Source organism: Camellia sinensis, chromosome 6 (genome assembly GCF_055761805.1).
Source record: "Camellia sinensis isolate YWXY chromosome 6, ASM5576180v1, whole genome shotgun sequence".
Lineage (NCBI taxonomy): Eukaryota > Viridiplantae > Streptophyta > Magnoliopsida > Ericales > Theaceae > Camellia > Camellia sinensis.
Window position 1 is genome coordinate 106,200,366 of NC_138966.1, and position 15,479 is coordinate 106,215,844.

The 15,479-nt window shown below is 34.6% G+C and overlaps 1 protein-coding gene across 7 annotated transcripts in view; it reads left to right on the forward strand.

Moving 5' to 3' along the window:
* LOC114281515 (uncharacterized) overlaps positions 1-12,729 on the forward strand; it is a 44,892-nt gene extending 32,163 nt beyond the window's left edge. For 3 of the 7 annotated variants that reach the window (XR_014332741.1, XR_014332738.1, XM_082874377.1), the window contains 2 exons: positions 3,573-3,630; positions 3,726-4,708. Coding sequence is in view for 2 of the 7 variants with exons in the window: in XM_082874377.1 (XP_082730503.1) it covers positions 3,573-3,630; positions 3,726-3,757 (90 nt within the window). In the remaining 5 variants the exon portion in view is untranslated. Of the gene's footprint in view, positions 1-3,543; positions 4,709-12,414 lie in introns of those variants that run through there. The other 4 variants (XR_003635935.2, XR_014332733.1, XM_082874376.1 and 1 more) reach the window with 3 other exon arrangements.
* Positions 12,730-15,479: the final 2,750 nt, after the last annotated feature.

Sequence of the window (15,479 nt, forward strand, 5' to 3'; positions counted from 1 at the left end):
GTACTATTTTGCCAAAGCAATACATATCGACTGGTATCAGTTGGTATGGTATGGGATAAAAAAAGCTGCTCATATTTAATGTTAGAATTGATGTATTATTGATTGATGTATGTTATTATGTTTACAATTCCTATATATAGATGAGAAGAATAGGTAGTAGGTGGAGTTGGTGAAGTGGAGTAGGTGAAGTGGGTGGAGTAGGTGTAGTGGAGTAGGTGAAGTGGGTGAAGTAGGCGATAGGTTTTAACAGCCCCCCGCAAACTCAAGGGGGATAGGAACTAACCAACTTGAGTTTGGAGAGAGTAACAAAACAAGAAAATAGACTAATACATAAAATAAAAGAGGATAGGAGACACTGTATTGTCGTGTCAGACCATTGGTGAAGACACTGGATGGGTGTGTCATAACGTTGTAGAGGACACTGGATGGGTGTGTCATAACGGTGTAGAGGACACTGGATGGTTGTGTCATAACGTTGTAGAGGACACTGGATGGTTGTGGCAGACCGTTGTAGCAGATAAAGTCTGGACAGTTGACGAGGTCACACCGGACCGATGGAGAAGCTAACCGGAATCAATGTCGGAACAGTTTATGGGGTCATGTCGGACCGTTGGAAGAGTCGCACCCTCAAAAGGTGTGCCCAATCTTTCAAAAAGCGTGCCATCAAAAGGCGTGCCCAATTTATAAAAAGGTGTGCCGGACATTATGGCGATGCGCGTGATTGGCATGCGCGCCCATGTTGTCGTCTAGCGCCGAGCGGCGCACGATACGCGTGGCTGCCTTGGCTATTTAACCAAGACAGAGGCTGAGGCTGAGGCTGAGGCTGAGACAAAAACTTGCTAAAAATCTTTGAAAAACTCTTCGTGTTCTGAGAGAGATACTCTGTAACACTCTGTTGCTCAGAAAATGGCCTCTTCTTCCCGTGGTCTGCTCACTCTCTTTCCAGACCTCAACGAGTCAACAAGAGAGATAACTGGTGCGGGGGCCCGTGAACCTCAACCAAACATCTCTGGTTTTGCTCCGTTGAACTTTCCGATGCGGTCGGTGGAGCAAAAAATGGCAGTGCAAACGGATATTGAGGCCAATCAGTATACATTGAAGTTATGCGTGGAGACCATAACTGCAGTCACAAACCTGTCGCACCGGCTTCAGAGTAGGACAAATGAGGTACAGCAGTTAAACGCCCAACTGGCTCTGCTCCAGCGCATGTATAAGGATGCGCGAGCAGAGATAAGTGTGCTAAAGGCGGAAAACAAGGAGCTGAAGCGGAAGGCTACCGTGATGTTCCGATTTGGAGGTCCGCCAAATGCTGTAGTGGAGGAGCAGGGTGGAGTGAACGTGTTCGGTGGCGTGGGAAACATGGAGACAACACCGACACCGTCAAGGGCCGCCCAGGACGGAGGCAAGAAGAAAAGACCGGCGGAATAGGCGAAGAAGTGAGGTCGGTGGGTGGCCGTCTGCAGAAAAGAAAACAAATCTTTTGGTGTTGTGTTTTGGTTTGTTGGTTTTTTTTTTTTTTTTTTTTTTTTTTTTTTTTTTGTGTGTAAAATTGTGATCGGGGTTGATCCTTGAGAGGAATAAAATATGGTTTGGTGTGCAAAACTAGATGGTATGAATGGAATTTGAAAAAGAGTAAAAAATAATGTGAAAGAAAAAGAAAGAAAGAAATAATAAAAATATATTTGAAATCAAAATGAAAGATGGGAGAAATAAGGAAAGTGGTTTGGAGAAAATAAATAAAAATAATGAATTTTGAAATCAAACGAAGGAGAGAGAGAGGAGACAAGCCCATGTGAGGGAAAGAGCGGTTTAAAGAAAGTGAGGGATGAATCTTTTTTTTTTTTTTTTGAAAGAAGAAAGATAAAATAAAATAAATAAAAAGTATAGTGGGATGCGTAATAATGAGTCTGGGGTGTGGTGTGGATGGATGGCTCTTAAAATAGGTGTGTGTATGGCCCTCTCCCTCCCTAACCCGAGAGAGAGAGAGTGAGGTGGCAGTGTGCTTTCTGATTCAGTTTCTTGGCTATGGAGATAGATCGTCAGAACATGAAGATCTACTGCGTAGAAGTAACTGCTTTGCCGGGAAAAGCTTTCGCTGGTGGTGGAGACTGCGGGGACGGCGGGGATCTACTGCGTCAGAACATGTAGGCTGCCGTGGCCGCCAGCAAAGGGTGGGACTGCGGGGAGATCTCGCCGGAGTTGCAAATAGTGGCCAGTTTTCCGATCAGTTCAGGGATTTCGAAGCTGTCGTTGGACACTGACGAATTGGAAGCCGCGGGAGATGAGACCTTTGAGCTCAGGGCAGACTCGAAGTTTGCGTACTGGTCCGTTGACTTATCCCATGTGGGATTGAGGAAACAATCCAAAGATTGCTCCGGCGAGCAATTCATCTCCTGGGATGAAAACAGAGACTGCCAGTTTTGCACCGGCGGTGGTTCGAAATGCACACCAGCACTGAGAAAGTACTCTTTGTCCATGGCAAACGATGGAATAGTATATGAATGAAGAAAAAGAGGGACTGGTATGTGTTTGTGGTATGTGTTGAAAAATTTCAGCGGGCAGCGAAGGCAAGGTTGTCGGCCGGCTGCCCGCCGGAAAGAAAGGAGTATAGGCCTAAATCTTATAGCTCTGATACCATGTTAGAATTGATGTATTATTGATTGATGTATGTTATTATGTTTACAATTCCTATATATAGAAGAGAAGAATAGGTAGTAGGTGGAGTAGGTGAAGTGGAGTAGGTGACGTGGGTGGAGTAGGTGTAGTGGAGTAGGTGAAGTGGGTGAAGTAGGTGATAGGTTTTAACATTTAACAATTATTAAAATTACTAAAATACCCCGAACGGTTAAGACTTAATATACTAAAAAACTGATCGACAACATATCAAGTTATTAAAATAAACACAAATAAAACTCCAAAAATTATTCAAAAACTTGCTTCATGATCCCTTAAACATGCTTTATGTGAAATTTCATATTTGCCATTTTTACTTCCTTCCATGTTCTTCATTACAATCATGATGACAAAATCTCACTCTGATAGAGGTAAACTTCTGAAAGTCATTTCATACCTTCATAATTCTTATCCACACCCCCATATCTCAAGGACCCTAGATGCCCCAAATTTCTAAACAACCACTTTCTTCTAGATATTATTGACCTCAGAGGAGTATCCCTGCAACCATTTACCATGCAAGGCTTTTTTATTCAACTTCGGGTCTTTAATGGCTAATCCTCATCCTTTATACCACTTAACGAGAGGTCTTTTGTCAACTTTTCTAGTCTTCTTTCTCCCAAGATAAGGAGAATAAAGTTGGACATAAATAAGTGAGGAAGCTAGACAACTTATTTTTTTTATAGGAGCCATATTCCTTCCCTTGTACTGTATTTTCCTTGTCATCAACTTCTTCCTAAACTCCCCACTATCGGATCCCACAGTACTTTGGTTAGCCTAGGGGAAAGCATTGGCAAGGTGAGATTTGAGCAAGAAGACAAATCTTTAAACTAATCATCTGATAGTGCTTTTCTGGTGATATTCATTTAGCTCAGGTTCCTTTACTGATTCTTGCCCAGCTACTAGCAAGAGATAAAGAACAAAGAGCATTGGACCATCCTATCAAAGAACACTCTGGTATTTCTCAGCTGAAAAAATAGGATGGCAGAAAGGTAATCATTCTATATGATGATAATGAAGAGCTAATAACACAGTTGCTACCTTCCACATAGGCAATGGAGGGTTTGGGGACAGCCAAGAATGATTACAGAACGCCGTCATCAACAGATCAGGAGTGTTGTGGACTTGCAGTGATTGGTAAAACCAGAGTATAGGATAGAGTCAGTAACTGATACTGAGAAGTTTTTGACTAACTTGGTAACAATCGAATATTGCACACTCGAGAGTTGGAGTCCTTTGGTGAAGTTGGGGTTGAATGAAATCACCAACGATGCACGACTTGGTTATCAATCCATTGCAACCCATCTTAGCGGAACTTCTACACTTCTCCCATGTTCTTGGTGACACAGGTGCTCGTTTGTCTACTCTAGCTGGGGCACAAAAACCAACAAAGAAGCTCACTAAGCTAAAGAAATGTTTGAATAGCCATGGTGTGTTTCTTCAAGAATCATAAAGATTGTTGTAATTCCTAAACCTGAACCAGGGTACTACAAGGCCGAATGTGCAGAAGATTTAAAGCAATTTTTATAGTCTAGGGAGCTGATGAGCTCGTGCATGGAGTGAATATTAGCTATGACGCTGTGCTGAGATGTATTTGGATAAAAACATTGCCTAGTTTTTACTTTAGTGTTCTTGGGGTGCTCAGCTTGTTCTTCTTCTATTGGAGGCTATGCAACTCTCAGAAGTCACTCCAAAGCATTCTGAATTCTTTCAAGGCACCATAAGGGACTCGGAATGTTGTGAACAAAGGAATAGTGACCCAAGTGTATGACTGGCTCTAGGGTTGAGCAATGTTGCTAGTGCAGGCCCTCTATCGAACATTCAGCTGATGATTATAATAATGTCATTCGTGCTTTCACCAGACCGAAGGGATAAGTTGCCTTAGCTCAATATTAAGGGTTGCTATTTTCACTGCAATTTTTCATAATATTTGTGACTTAAATGTATATCTGGCTAGTGCCTATTTTAATTGTAACTCAAAACTGCTATTATCCATCTTCATTGTATGGATGAACTCCACCAGTTTTACCTTGTTTGCTCACTTGCCCTGCCAAGTAAATTGCGGAGCCAGGAGCCAGGAGCCAGGATGATTTGTCTAGTCACGGTGCAAAACCTCACATTGAGAACCAACCATATGTAAAATTAAACTACAAATAAAATTATGTTTCCCAAATATTCACTGGGGCAAATTATATATATAAATATATAGAAATATAAATCAATAGGTGTTGCCAATTGAGTGTCAGGTCTAGTAAGAATGTATAGGGACTTTTCTTGAATGCGAATGTATAGGCACTTGACCCAAGCGATAAACCTTTGGTTTCCTGTGAAGAAGGGGGTTGAGCCGGTACTGGAACCATTCTCAAGTTGGGAATACTGGGTTTCATAATACTGATTGTAATGTTGAAACTCTTATGACTGGAAATCTACTTATATTTATATTTAAGGGTTTAGGTTTTAGGGAAAAATTTAAATGTATTTCTCTTCCTAAACCTTATATATATATATATATATATATTATTATTATTATTATTATTATTAAAAAAAAAAAAACACATTTACTGGTTATTGTGGGAAAAAAGTTCAAAGTCCATAAAACACAGATTTAGTTTGTGCAAAAAACTAAGGTTGTGTTTGAATAATGGTTTTGGATTGGGTAAGAATTTAGACAAAAAGAAAAGGTGAGATAAATATGAATGAAATAGTTTTTATTTTTTATTTCTCTTTCTAACGTCTTATCTAAAATTAATGATCTGAGCAGTTTGGTGTAAAGGTAAAATTTTCTGTATATGAGCGGTTTTGTGTAAATGTAAAATTTTCTGTATATTGGCATCACTGCTTGGTGTAAAGGTTTAAATCTCATATTTGGAGTCTAGATGGATGGAGTGCAAATTTATTTACATATATGTGAATAGTACACAATATTTCATTGGTCGAATCAATGTGATGGTCTCACCAAAAGTATAAACTGGAATAATGAATAATGATATATACATCAATTGGTATATTAATTAGTGTATTAACAAATGACGTGAGATAATTTTAGACGTTTTAGGTCTTTGTAATTTGTATAATAGATGGGGTCAGTGTTGAAATAACAATATCATGACATATGTTACACTAATTGGCATACCAATTAGTACGTGTAGTGCCACCGTTATTTATATTGTGTGAACAAATTCTCTCTCATATCTATGCTTTTGTAACTACGGCACAAAATTGCTGTTGATGTTGTAATAATGCACCAAGGATCCTCTAGAGTTTTTTTTCCCTAAAGTTTCCTAAAGTGGTGTGTTGTATGGGTGAGATTTAATACTAAAAAATTGATGTGACTTGTCATTAAATCTCAACCATACAACACACCACTCTAGGAAACTTTAGGAAAAAAAAACTCTAGAGGATCCTTACTCGTAATAATGAAGAAGTGAATGGTGAGTTTGATGTAGATAACAAGAAGCGTAAAACTCATGTTATCCTCGATTTTGAACAAAAAATAAAAGTATTTTTTGAAACCAAGTAATAATAGAAAATTGAATTTAAAGAAAAATTATATTGGAATCCAAGTAAGTTTTAACATACTTATGGGTGTTTTAACAAATGTGTCATAACGTGATTGATATAAATTATTGTAAAAAAAAAAAGAGCTCAAGACATAATTTTTTTTAAAAAAAATTTATTTAACTGTAGGTCCTGGTCCTAATCTTTTAAGGCCATAAGGGAATGCACTTTCAAATAGCTATTTGTTTAATTATTTATGGCGTTAAAACTTGAACATATGATAACTTTATATTCAGTAGTTTGTTTTGGATGAATTTTTTTTATTGCATGTATTTTTTTTTTTTTAGATCTATCCATCTAAAATTACCAATGCAAGTTTTTGAGCATTTATTTTTGAAAAAATGCCAGTTTCCAGCGGGTACCAAGTGATCGTCACATCAGTCTGTTTGATTTCTGGATTTTGAAGAGAAAAATTGTGGGTTTGTGAGTTATTGCTTGATTACAAGTTTCCAAACCCTCTGTTATGAATCAAAATAAATCAACTGTTGAATAACCATGTGACCATTACATTGGTATCAGAAATTTAACACAAATAGTGATTACAATGACCGATTTGAATAAGCAAAAAATTTGGACAGATAAGAACAAAAAATATTAAGATGGATAAACAAAAATATTAGCATAGATAAATTTGATTTGGAGAGATAAGCACAAGAATGACAGGTCAAAAAACTACTAGAATTTCTGATTCATTTGGGTACAAAATTTGACTGGGAATTAAACAGAGTGCATTCAATATTATTTTAGTTTCAACAATCTACTTTTTTTAAATGGAAAGTCAGAAATAGCATAACCGGAAATCTTATAACTGAAGCATTTGCATGATTAATTGTTCAAATTATTTAAGTGCCCCGTATCACAGGGATGTTTTGATTTTGTAACTCACAACAGTAAACTTGAATCCAACTGAGGGCTCTTATCCACTAGCAAATTTAAAATAATTTAGACAATTTGGACAGATAGGTTAAAATAATTTAGACATCAGATAGATTAAAAATATTGGGACATAATTTGAGTAGATAAATTCAAATAATTTTGCTCACTTGGTTTTCATGTGGATATTTGATTGTCTTCCTTTCTAGATTATTAACTTAAAATGGAGAACCATTATATTCTTTGTAATTATCACCTTACAACAATTACAAGATATCACAACAATCTGACTTGCAGGATGTATGCAAAGTAAAACATAGTAGTGATTTATTTCCGGTTTAGTTGATGTACCTTAATGGAGGCTATTTAGTTTTTGGAAATTCAAAAAAAAAGTGTCTAGATTTATAATGAATATTTTTTTGGCATGATATTGAGAAAACCTAATTTGTTTGGCAAATATTTCCTCAGTCTCATTTTTTCCTAACTTCAAAATATTCTATGCAGTGCCATTATCGAAACATTACCTTCACAAAAATGATAAATGAAATTCTCCATGGTCCAAGAACCATATCTTTTTGTTTGCAACTAAAGACCAAAACCTGGGAGGTGAGATTTTTTTTTATTTTTTTTTCCCTTCTTCTCTAGAACCCTAAGAGCCTATTATATATGTCTTACACAAACGCTCTTCCCTCCACAATAGTCCGTGTCGAAAAATTTAGCCTCTAGTTAGGCGTTGAGATCAAGGGTTGTGCGAACATTTTGCCATAAAGATTTCAAACATATATACGAGGCTACAAACTTAAATGCCATAAAGATTTTAAATATATCTAATCATATGATCACTTACTAGCATAAATTGTGCAACCTTAGATGTTTGTCAACTTGCTTAATTTGCACCTTAGTCAGCCTGCTTAGAAAAGAGTCAGGAAAACTTTGCACACACAAGAAATTTCTACACAGAGAAACATTTTCTAGAGAGAAGCTCTTGGATTCACTTGGTTTAAACATTGATACTCCCTCTATACTTTCTTTGGATGATTTGGCTAAATGAGGCCTCCCCTTTATATAGGAGGCTAGCCTTCTAAAATTATTCTAGAATGTACAATTAATGTAGTGTATGAAATTCTCTTGGAACCTTCCACCACCTTATTAGAACTATCTATAATCTATTCTAAAGTGTTTAATATAAGTTCTAAAGTGATGTATTATATTCTTGCATTTTCTCAAACCTTCTGGGAGGTACCGGATTCTTTCGTTAGCCTCAAATATCTCAACTCTCCTCTGGTGGGAATGTTGTGTAGGCAACTTAGTGAGTGTGGTGATATGCTCCAAACAAATGATTAGCTACAGCCCTTTTTACTTATAGAAAATTTATTAATATAAATAAATTAGCGGATTGCAGCGTGTGTAATTGAAAAAAACATAATAGTATAAGAATAATTATAAAGAAATCAACTATAGAGATATTTTGGGAAAATCCAAAATATGAGACACAAACTTGCTAGTGTCTTCACTTTATATATTAAAATAAATAAATAGATAGATAAATTTGCTAGAGTCAGTTTATGAACTAATTACCAAAGCTTTGCTTGGACAACATTAAAAGTCGAGAAATATTATTTTGTCCGCCAAATTTTCACGCATTTTTCAATCTGATCCTTAGACTTTGTATAATACGAATTTGCCCCCCAAACTTTCAAAATTTTGATCAATTTGGCTACTGCCGTCACATTTCATTTACAATCAAACAGATTACAATCAAACAGAACTTGCTAACATAGCACCAAATTTTATTTACCCCCAAATTATATCTTAGAAATCAATTAGCCTCCCAAATATAAAAAATTAAATATAAATATTTAATAAATGATTTTTTATCTCAATAATGAAAAAATTAATATTAAATTAATATATGCTTTGCAATATATATATATATATATATACATATAAATCCTCATTTAGAATTATCTGGAAACTATAAAGTATGGATACTTCGACAAACATATCGTACTTGTATTGGGTACTTATCGACGTATGATATTTTTGCATATGTACTTTGTGGTACTTTAATCGAAATAATATTTTCTTCTACTTCAGAGATAAAATTCTTTTTACTAGACTCTTTTTTTTTTTCATTTAAGATTTATGCTTAGTATGATTTTAAAATTAAGTTATGGTTTGTAAGTTATTTAATATAATGACATTTAATTTTGGTTTATCTTATACCTGTACTGTTGGCAATAAATATCAATTGTATGTTGGATCTCGACAAATTAAACTATTAATCAATTTTTATATTACTCTAAATTAAAAATAAATATTTTTTTTACAAATGTATCAAGCCGTATTTGTACCCTACTTTTTTTGGATTTTATTGTATCGACGTGCTCGTATTGTACTAGTACCAGTACTCATACCCCTTCTTGTGCTTCATAAGTCTCAAATTATCTTGAGTTGGTCCTGGAGAAACTTATTGAGCTGAAAATTTATTGGCTACTCTATGTGTGTGCGCATGCGCAATTGTAACTAGTTTATTCCCCAAATTAATTTTAACAGAATTGATCGACTAATAGTAATTTCAAAATTGAATGGGAAAAATTTTTTAAAATTCAATTATTGTCTAAAGAATACTCAACAAGACTAATGCTCAATTTTTTATTTAATTTTTTCATTTTTGAGATAAAAATTTATTAATTAAATATTATTATTATTATTTTTAATATTTGGAGGGCTAATAGATTTTTAAGGTATAATTTGGAGGGTAAAATAAAATTCATTCCAAATGAAATTTGGTGTCACGTCAATAAATTCAATATAATTGTAAACAGAATCTGATGGTAGGAGTCAAATTGATATTATATGAAATGTGGAGGTCAAATTGAAAAACGCTTAAAAGTGTGAGGGGCCAAATGATATTTCATCTTACAAGTCAACATGCCAGTTTCACCCAATCCCACCCTAACTGCAAGGTATTGGGTGTTATCGAGAGATAGGTAGGGTTGGATGTAGGTTGAGTTTCAGATAAAATTGTGAGTTACGGGCGTGCGGGTTACACTCAATCCGCCCGCATTATTAAATAAATAAAAATTCTCTAACCTCCTACATGGGTTATTCATTTTCTCCAACCTTTTTATCTCAACTTCATTATCTTTTCCCACTTATATGAAGTCTTTGTGCCTATAAGTACTAAAAAAACAATGTGCTATGCAAAGAAATGAAAACTTAAGACCAAATAATGTTTGTTTATATATATATATATATATATGTATATTTAAGTACCTGTGGTTGTTCCACATAATAAATAAAATAAATAAATAAAAAAGAAAGAAAGAATACTTGAACAATTCTTAACGCTTATAAAAGTGTGTTCATCCTATCAATTTCCTTTAAGCAATAAGCAATGTATTAATTATTTGTAAATTTACAAATAAAAATTGCTTGAAAGTAAAGCGCAAGTTTGACTTGTTTAGTAATCGAACAAGTTTGAATGAGCTACAAATTATTGAGCTTCATGAATAGCTCGATTATTATTATTATTATTATTATTATTATTATTATTATTATTATTATTATTATTATTATTATTATTATTGTGGTTATAATAAAATGTCAATCCGCACAACCAAATGCACCCACCTGTACACCCGATTGACCCCTCACACAAATCGCAAACCGCATTGCGGGCGGTTGTAGGTCCAATTTTTTCAACCCGCATGGTTGCTATAGTGACTTGGGTTAAGACTCGACTCTTTTATATTCTTTGATTCGGGATCTGGTACTTATTGTTGTTGTTTATACTCCTTTTTGTCTTCTTGTTAATTGGGATTGGCTGTTTGGAGTTGTTAGATTTGGTTTTGAACAGATTGGGAGTTAGTGTTTTAAATGAATTTTGTCTTGTAGAGTTCACTCCAGCTGTCATTTCTTCGCTCGAGCAGTCTTTCCTTTCTCCCAGAATTTGTGTTTTCAAGTCTGAACTTCTAAGAGGGGGGCATTCTTCACTCGAGCGATTTGTTCAGTAGGATTGATGTTCTAGGAGTTTGGTTTATTCGCTCGAGCGATCTGTGCGTATAAAGGTACGGGGAAAAGAGGTTTTTTTTTTTTACATATTGATTTTTCTATCTCTAAAAGCTCTCTAGCCAATATCTCTCTCTCTCTCTCTCTCTCTCTCTCTCTCTCTCTCTTTAAAATTTCACACAAATCTTCCCATACACCCTAATCCGCTAATCTCACCATCCTGGTGTTTTAGGATAAAGTGTAGAGCTCGTAGAGGTAAACGTTTTAATCGGAGAAGTTCAAGCTTTGGTCTCCGTCAAATTTTTGGAAATTATTCATATTCTCTTCATACCTTGATATAGGGATTTCTTTAGCATCTTGTATGGTATTTAATCTTATTATGTGTTTCTTGAAAAGAGTAGTTTTTTGGGAGTTGTGAATTTGATTTAGGATTTGATTTGGGTTGATTTTAGGAGTATAAAAGAGGGATTTTCAAATGAGTTCATAAGAAATGCTGTGGGAATAATTGTATTGATGAATTGAGTTGAAATCTTGAAAATCTCTATTCTAAATGAATTTTTAAAGGAAACAGATATTTTGTTAGAAAATCTTAGAAATCATTGTTTTTGAATATGGATATGAATGATGGGGATATGTTTGGACTCTTGTTGAGTTGGAAAGTGGAATGAAATATGTATTGTTATTCTTATATTGAAATTTCGAAGTTTCTTTCTGTTAGTTATAATTTATTTCTTGTATAAAGATATTTGTTTTGGGCTATTAGTGGATGATAGCTTTGATTATTGTAGAAATTGCATGAGGATTAGGTTAATTGAAACCAACTACTCATACATTTTGCATTGAATATCGTTTCATATTTATACATTGAAAATGTATCGTTTGAAAAAAAAAATTAGTGAATACCTTGGTGAGTCTGGTTAGGAAATGTGGTTGTGGTATTATCTATGTTGGCCTGCGTATCCTTGGTGAAAGTCTAGGAACCCGTGCAGTTAGGTGTTGATCCTTCCGATTAGTGCCGGTAAAATGGCTTTGATAGTGGTTGTATAGCCTATTGGCAGATACATACCTAGAGATTCCCAGTATTGTGTATCAACTACCCTGTTTTTTGATTTAAAAGTATCGGTTTATGAATTGATTTATAAACATGGCATTGTATCATTTTGAAAGAGGAAAATACAACATTTTGGTAAATGGCATTCATGTGCATTCACCATATGACTCTGTTAAGCATCATGCGGTGTATTAAAATAATCTCTACTGGGTTTTAGCTCACTCTATGTGGAAACCAACTTTCAGGTACTGATGGTATGCCTCCGCTAAGAACTTAGCATGGGAGGATCTTAGAGTTGAAAGCTCATTTATTTGTGTTGTAAATATCTTTTGTACAAACCCCGACTTTTTATTTGTATTGGGCTTAACCCACTTTTATTATAACCAAGTATCGTCTTAGAAATATATAACCCTTTGGACAAGAACTTCTCCTTTCTTCTTTGTCCTATGTATATCCATCACATGCTGTATATTCATAGCTTCGGGTCAATGAATGTGTTAATGCATGTGATGTCACCTTTGTACTACATTAAAAGAATTAATGAAAGAGAATGTTTTGCTAATATTGTCTTAATGAATGGGCTATGAGGTTATCTATAATTATAATTATAATTTTGGGGTGTTACAGTTGCGGGTTGTTAATCATATTGTTTAATTTTGATGATGTCTAAAAGATTATTTGAAAAATTCGAATTTTTTTTATACATACTCTATATTATTTGACACAAAATATAATCTGTTTAAAATATAGGTTGTATGATATATTTGTTAAAAATATTATTTAAATGGAAATTTTTTGAAAATATCACTATTCACTTTTTGGCAAATTTAAAATTGATTAGTTATATTATTTTGACAAAATTGATTGATTGGTTGACTGGTCACTATTCACTTTTTGTCAAAATTAAAATTGATTAATCTTTTTTTTTTTTTACAAATGTGATATTAATGAATTATTTCTTTTTGATATACTCACATGGGAAGTTTGGTTATTTTTATTTTATTTAAGTGTATTTATAATCTCTTCAATAATTACAAAACTTTTAAGAGGGGTATATATATATATTATCTGATATGTATATATATATATATATATGAGTGTGAATTGAATTTTATACTCAAAATTATGATGACTTGCCTGCAAAAGTGAACAAAGAAAATGTGTAATGTTTGACAAAGAAAAAAGTGGACAAAGAAAATGTGTAAAAGTTGGACAAAGGAAAAGTGGACTAAGAAAAAAAAAAAGATATGCTGTCGAGAAGCGTCTTGTCTTCCAACAAGTATATTTTTTGGTATAAATAAAAGTGTTGTGTATGGAGAAAAATCAAGAACTTGAAGAGAAAAAATTCTGTGTGCTTCAAAATTTTGAGTATTATATTTTGCTCTTTCACTTTCAGATCTAAGTGTAACCTTTGTTCTTACACTTTCATATCTACTATTTGTGAGAGAATTATTGTAAAAGAGGGTTTAAGTACTACTTATTTTTTTCATTATTTTTGTGAGAGATTTTTGTAAGGGTGAGACATTTATTGTTGAGTGAGGCTCAATCGATAAGAGTAAATCTTGTGCAAAATTCACAAGCTTGGTGAAAACTTGGTGGTTTATTAATTTATTTTGATAGTAAAGAAATTCTCAAGGAGGTTCCTTGAGGAGTGGACGTAGGCCTGACGAGTCGAACCACTATAAATCTCAGTGTTTGATTTTCTCTCCCTATCTCTCTTATTTTTCATTTTGATAATTATTATTCTATTTTTTATTGGAGAATTGACCCATAAATCCTAAAATGTGAAATTGTAATCTAATCAGTCCCATATTTAATTTCGTACAGCCAAAGGTCCCATTCTTTGGTGGTTGACAGTTTTGCCCATTTATGTATTATATTTGTTTTATGATATTATGTTTGAATGATGTATGTGTACGTAACGTTTGAAAAAAGCGTACTATAGAGGTTTATGGGTTTAATAGTGTATGTTGGGTGATTCACATTTTGATGACTCACATCTTGTTGGCCCACATCATTTTGCAAACCCACATTTTGATGGACCACATTATTTTGCAAACCCACATTTTGATGGACTATATCAGTTTTCAAAACCAGCCTCTGAAGCCCCACATTCTGACCATTTTGTGAAGTGCCAGCACCTCAAATTTGAATTGTGATCCCCCACAACCTAGGAATTCGGTGGCTAACATGATGTGGTGAGACTGGTCTAGGGTTTTCCAATGAAATTGTTGCACTGTTATGACGCTGCTGTTTTGGGCGTAGATATGTCAGATTGGAGTTTCCAAATCAGCAGTGCATTTTGTTTATGCTTTCCGCAAACACGTATCAAAGACATCGATTTTTTTGTGGGGTGTAACCATCGCAACGTTATACATGTGTTTACACACCGCCGACATCGCGAACACATGTCAACGTTTACTCCCCCAAACTAAATCCATTAACATAACGAATAAATAACCAACAACATTACCGTTGCCGCAATCCAAGAACACAACACCATGGCCTTCAACGTTGAAGCAGATAGCTAACTACACCACTACACAACGCGCACGCCTTAACCCCCCCTCCCACGCAGCATTCAAATACTAATGACCCTCATCATCCCTAAAAATCTAGCCATATATGATCTTCCCATATAGTGCACACCGAGATCAACGTAATCAAGAGAATTCAAACACCCTTCCAAAAAACGTTTCCAGCCACAAAAAAAGAAAAAAGAAAAAGAAAGGGTACATTAGTCACAAAATCCATTCTATAACCATATAGTGGGACCCTTCGGGTCACGTTACCAAAAAATCAGGACTTTGATGTGTATTAATATAAAAAGAGGATCTGTTAGCCTAAAACTCTCCCAAATGGGAGTTTCCAATAATTTCTCCTTTTTTATTTGTTAAATTTCTGAATATTGTGTTTATAAATTTTAATATTGTAAATTTTTTTTAAATAACCCAATTCACCGCCCCTCTCTTGGGTTGCCTACCTAGGACAACAATTGGTATCAGAGCCTAGACTCTAGTCTGTGTGACTTAACCGTCTTAGAGGAGATTATGGCAACCACTAGTTATTTCTTACCTGAGGGACAAGCATCCAATAGGCCACCACTATTTAGCGGCACAAATTTTAGCTATTGGAAAACTAGGATGACCATACATGTTCAATCTAATGATTATGAATGTTGAAAAATTATTTGCAATGGTTCAAAAATTCCTACCAAAACCGTAGATGGACTTAGGGTTCCCAAACCTGAAGATGAGTGGAATGAATCAGATACTAGAATGACCCAAATTAATGTCAAAGCCACAAACAC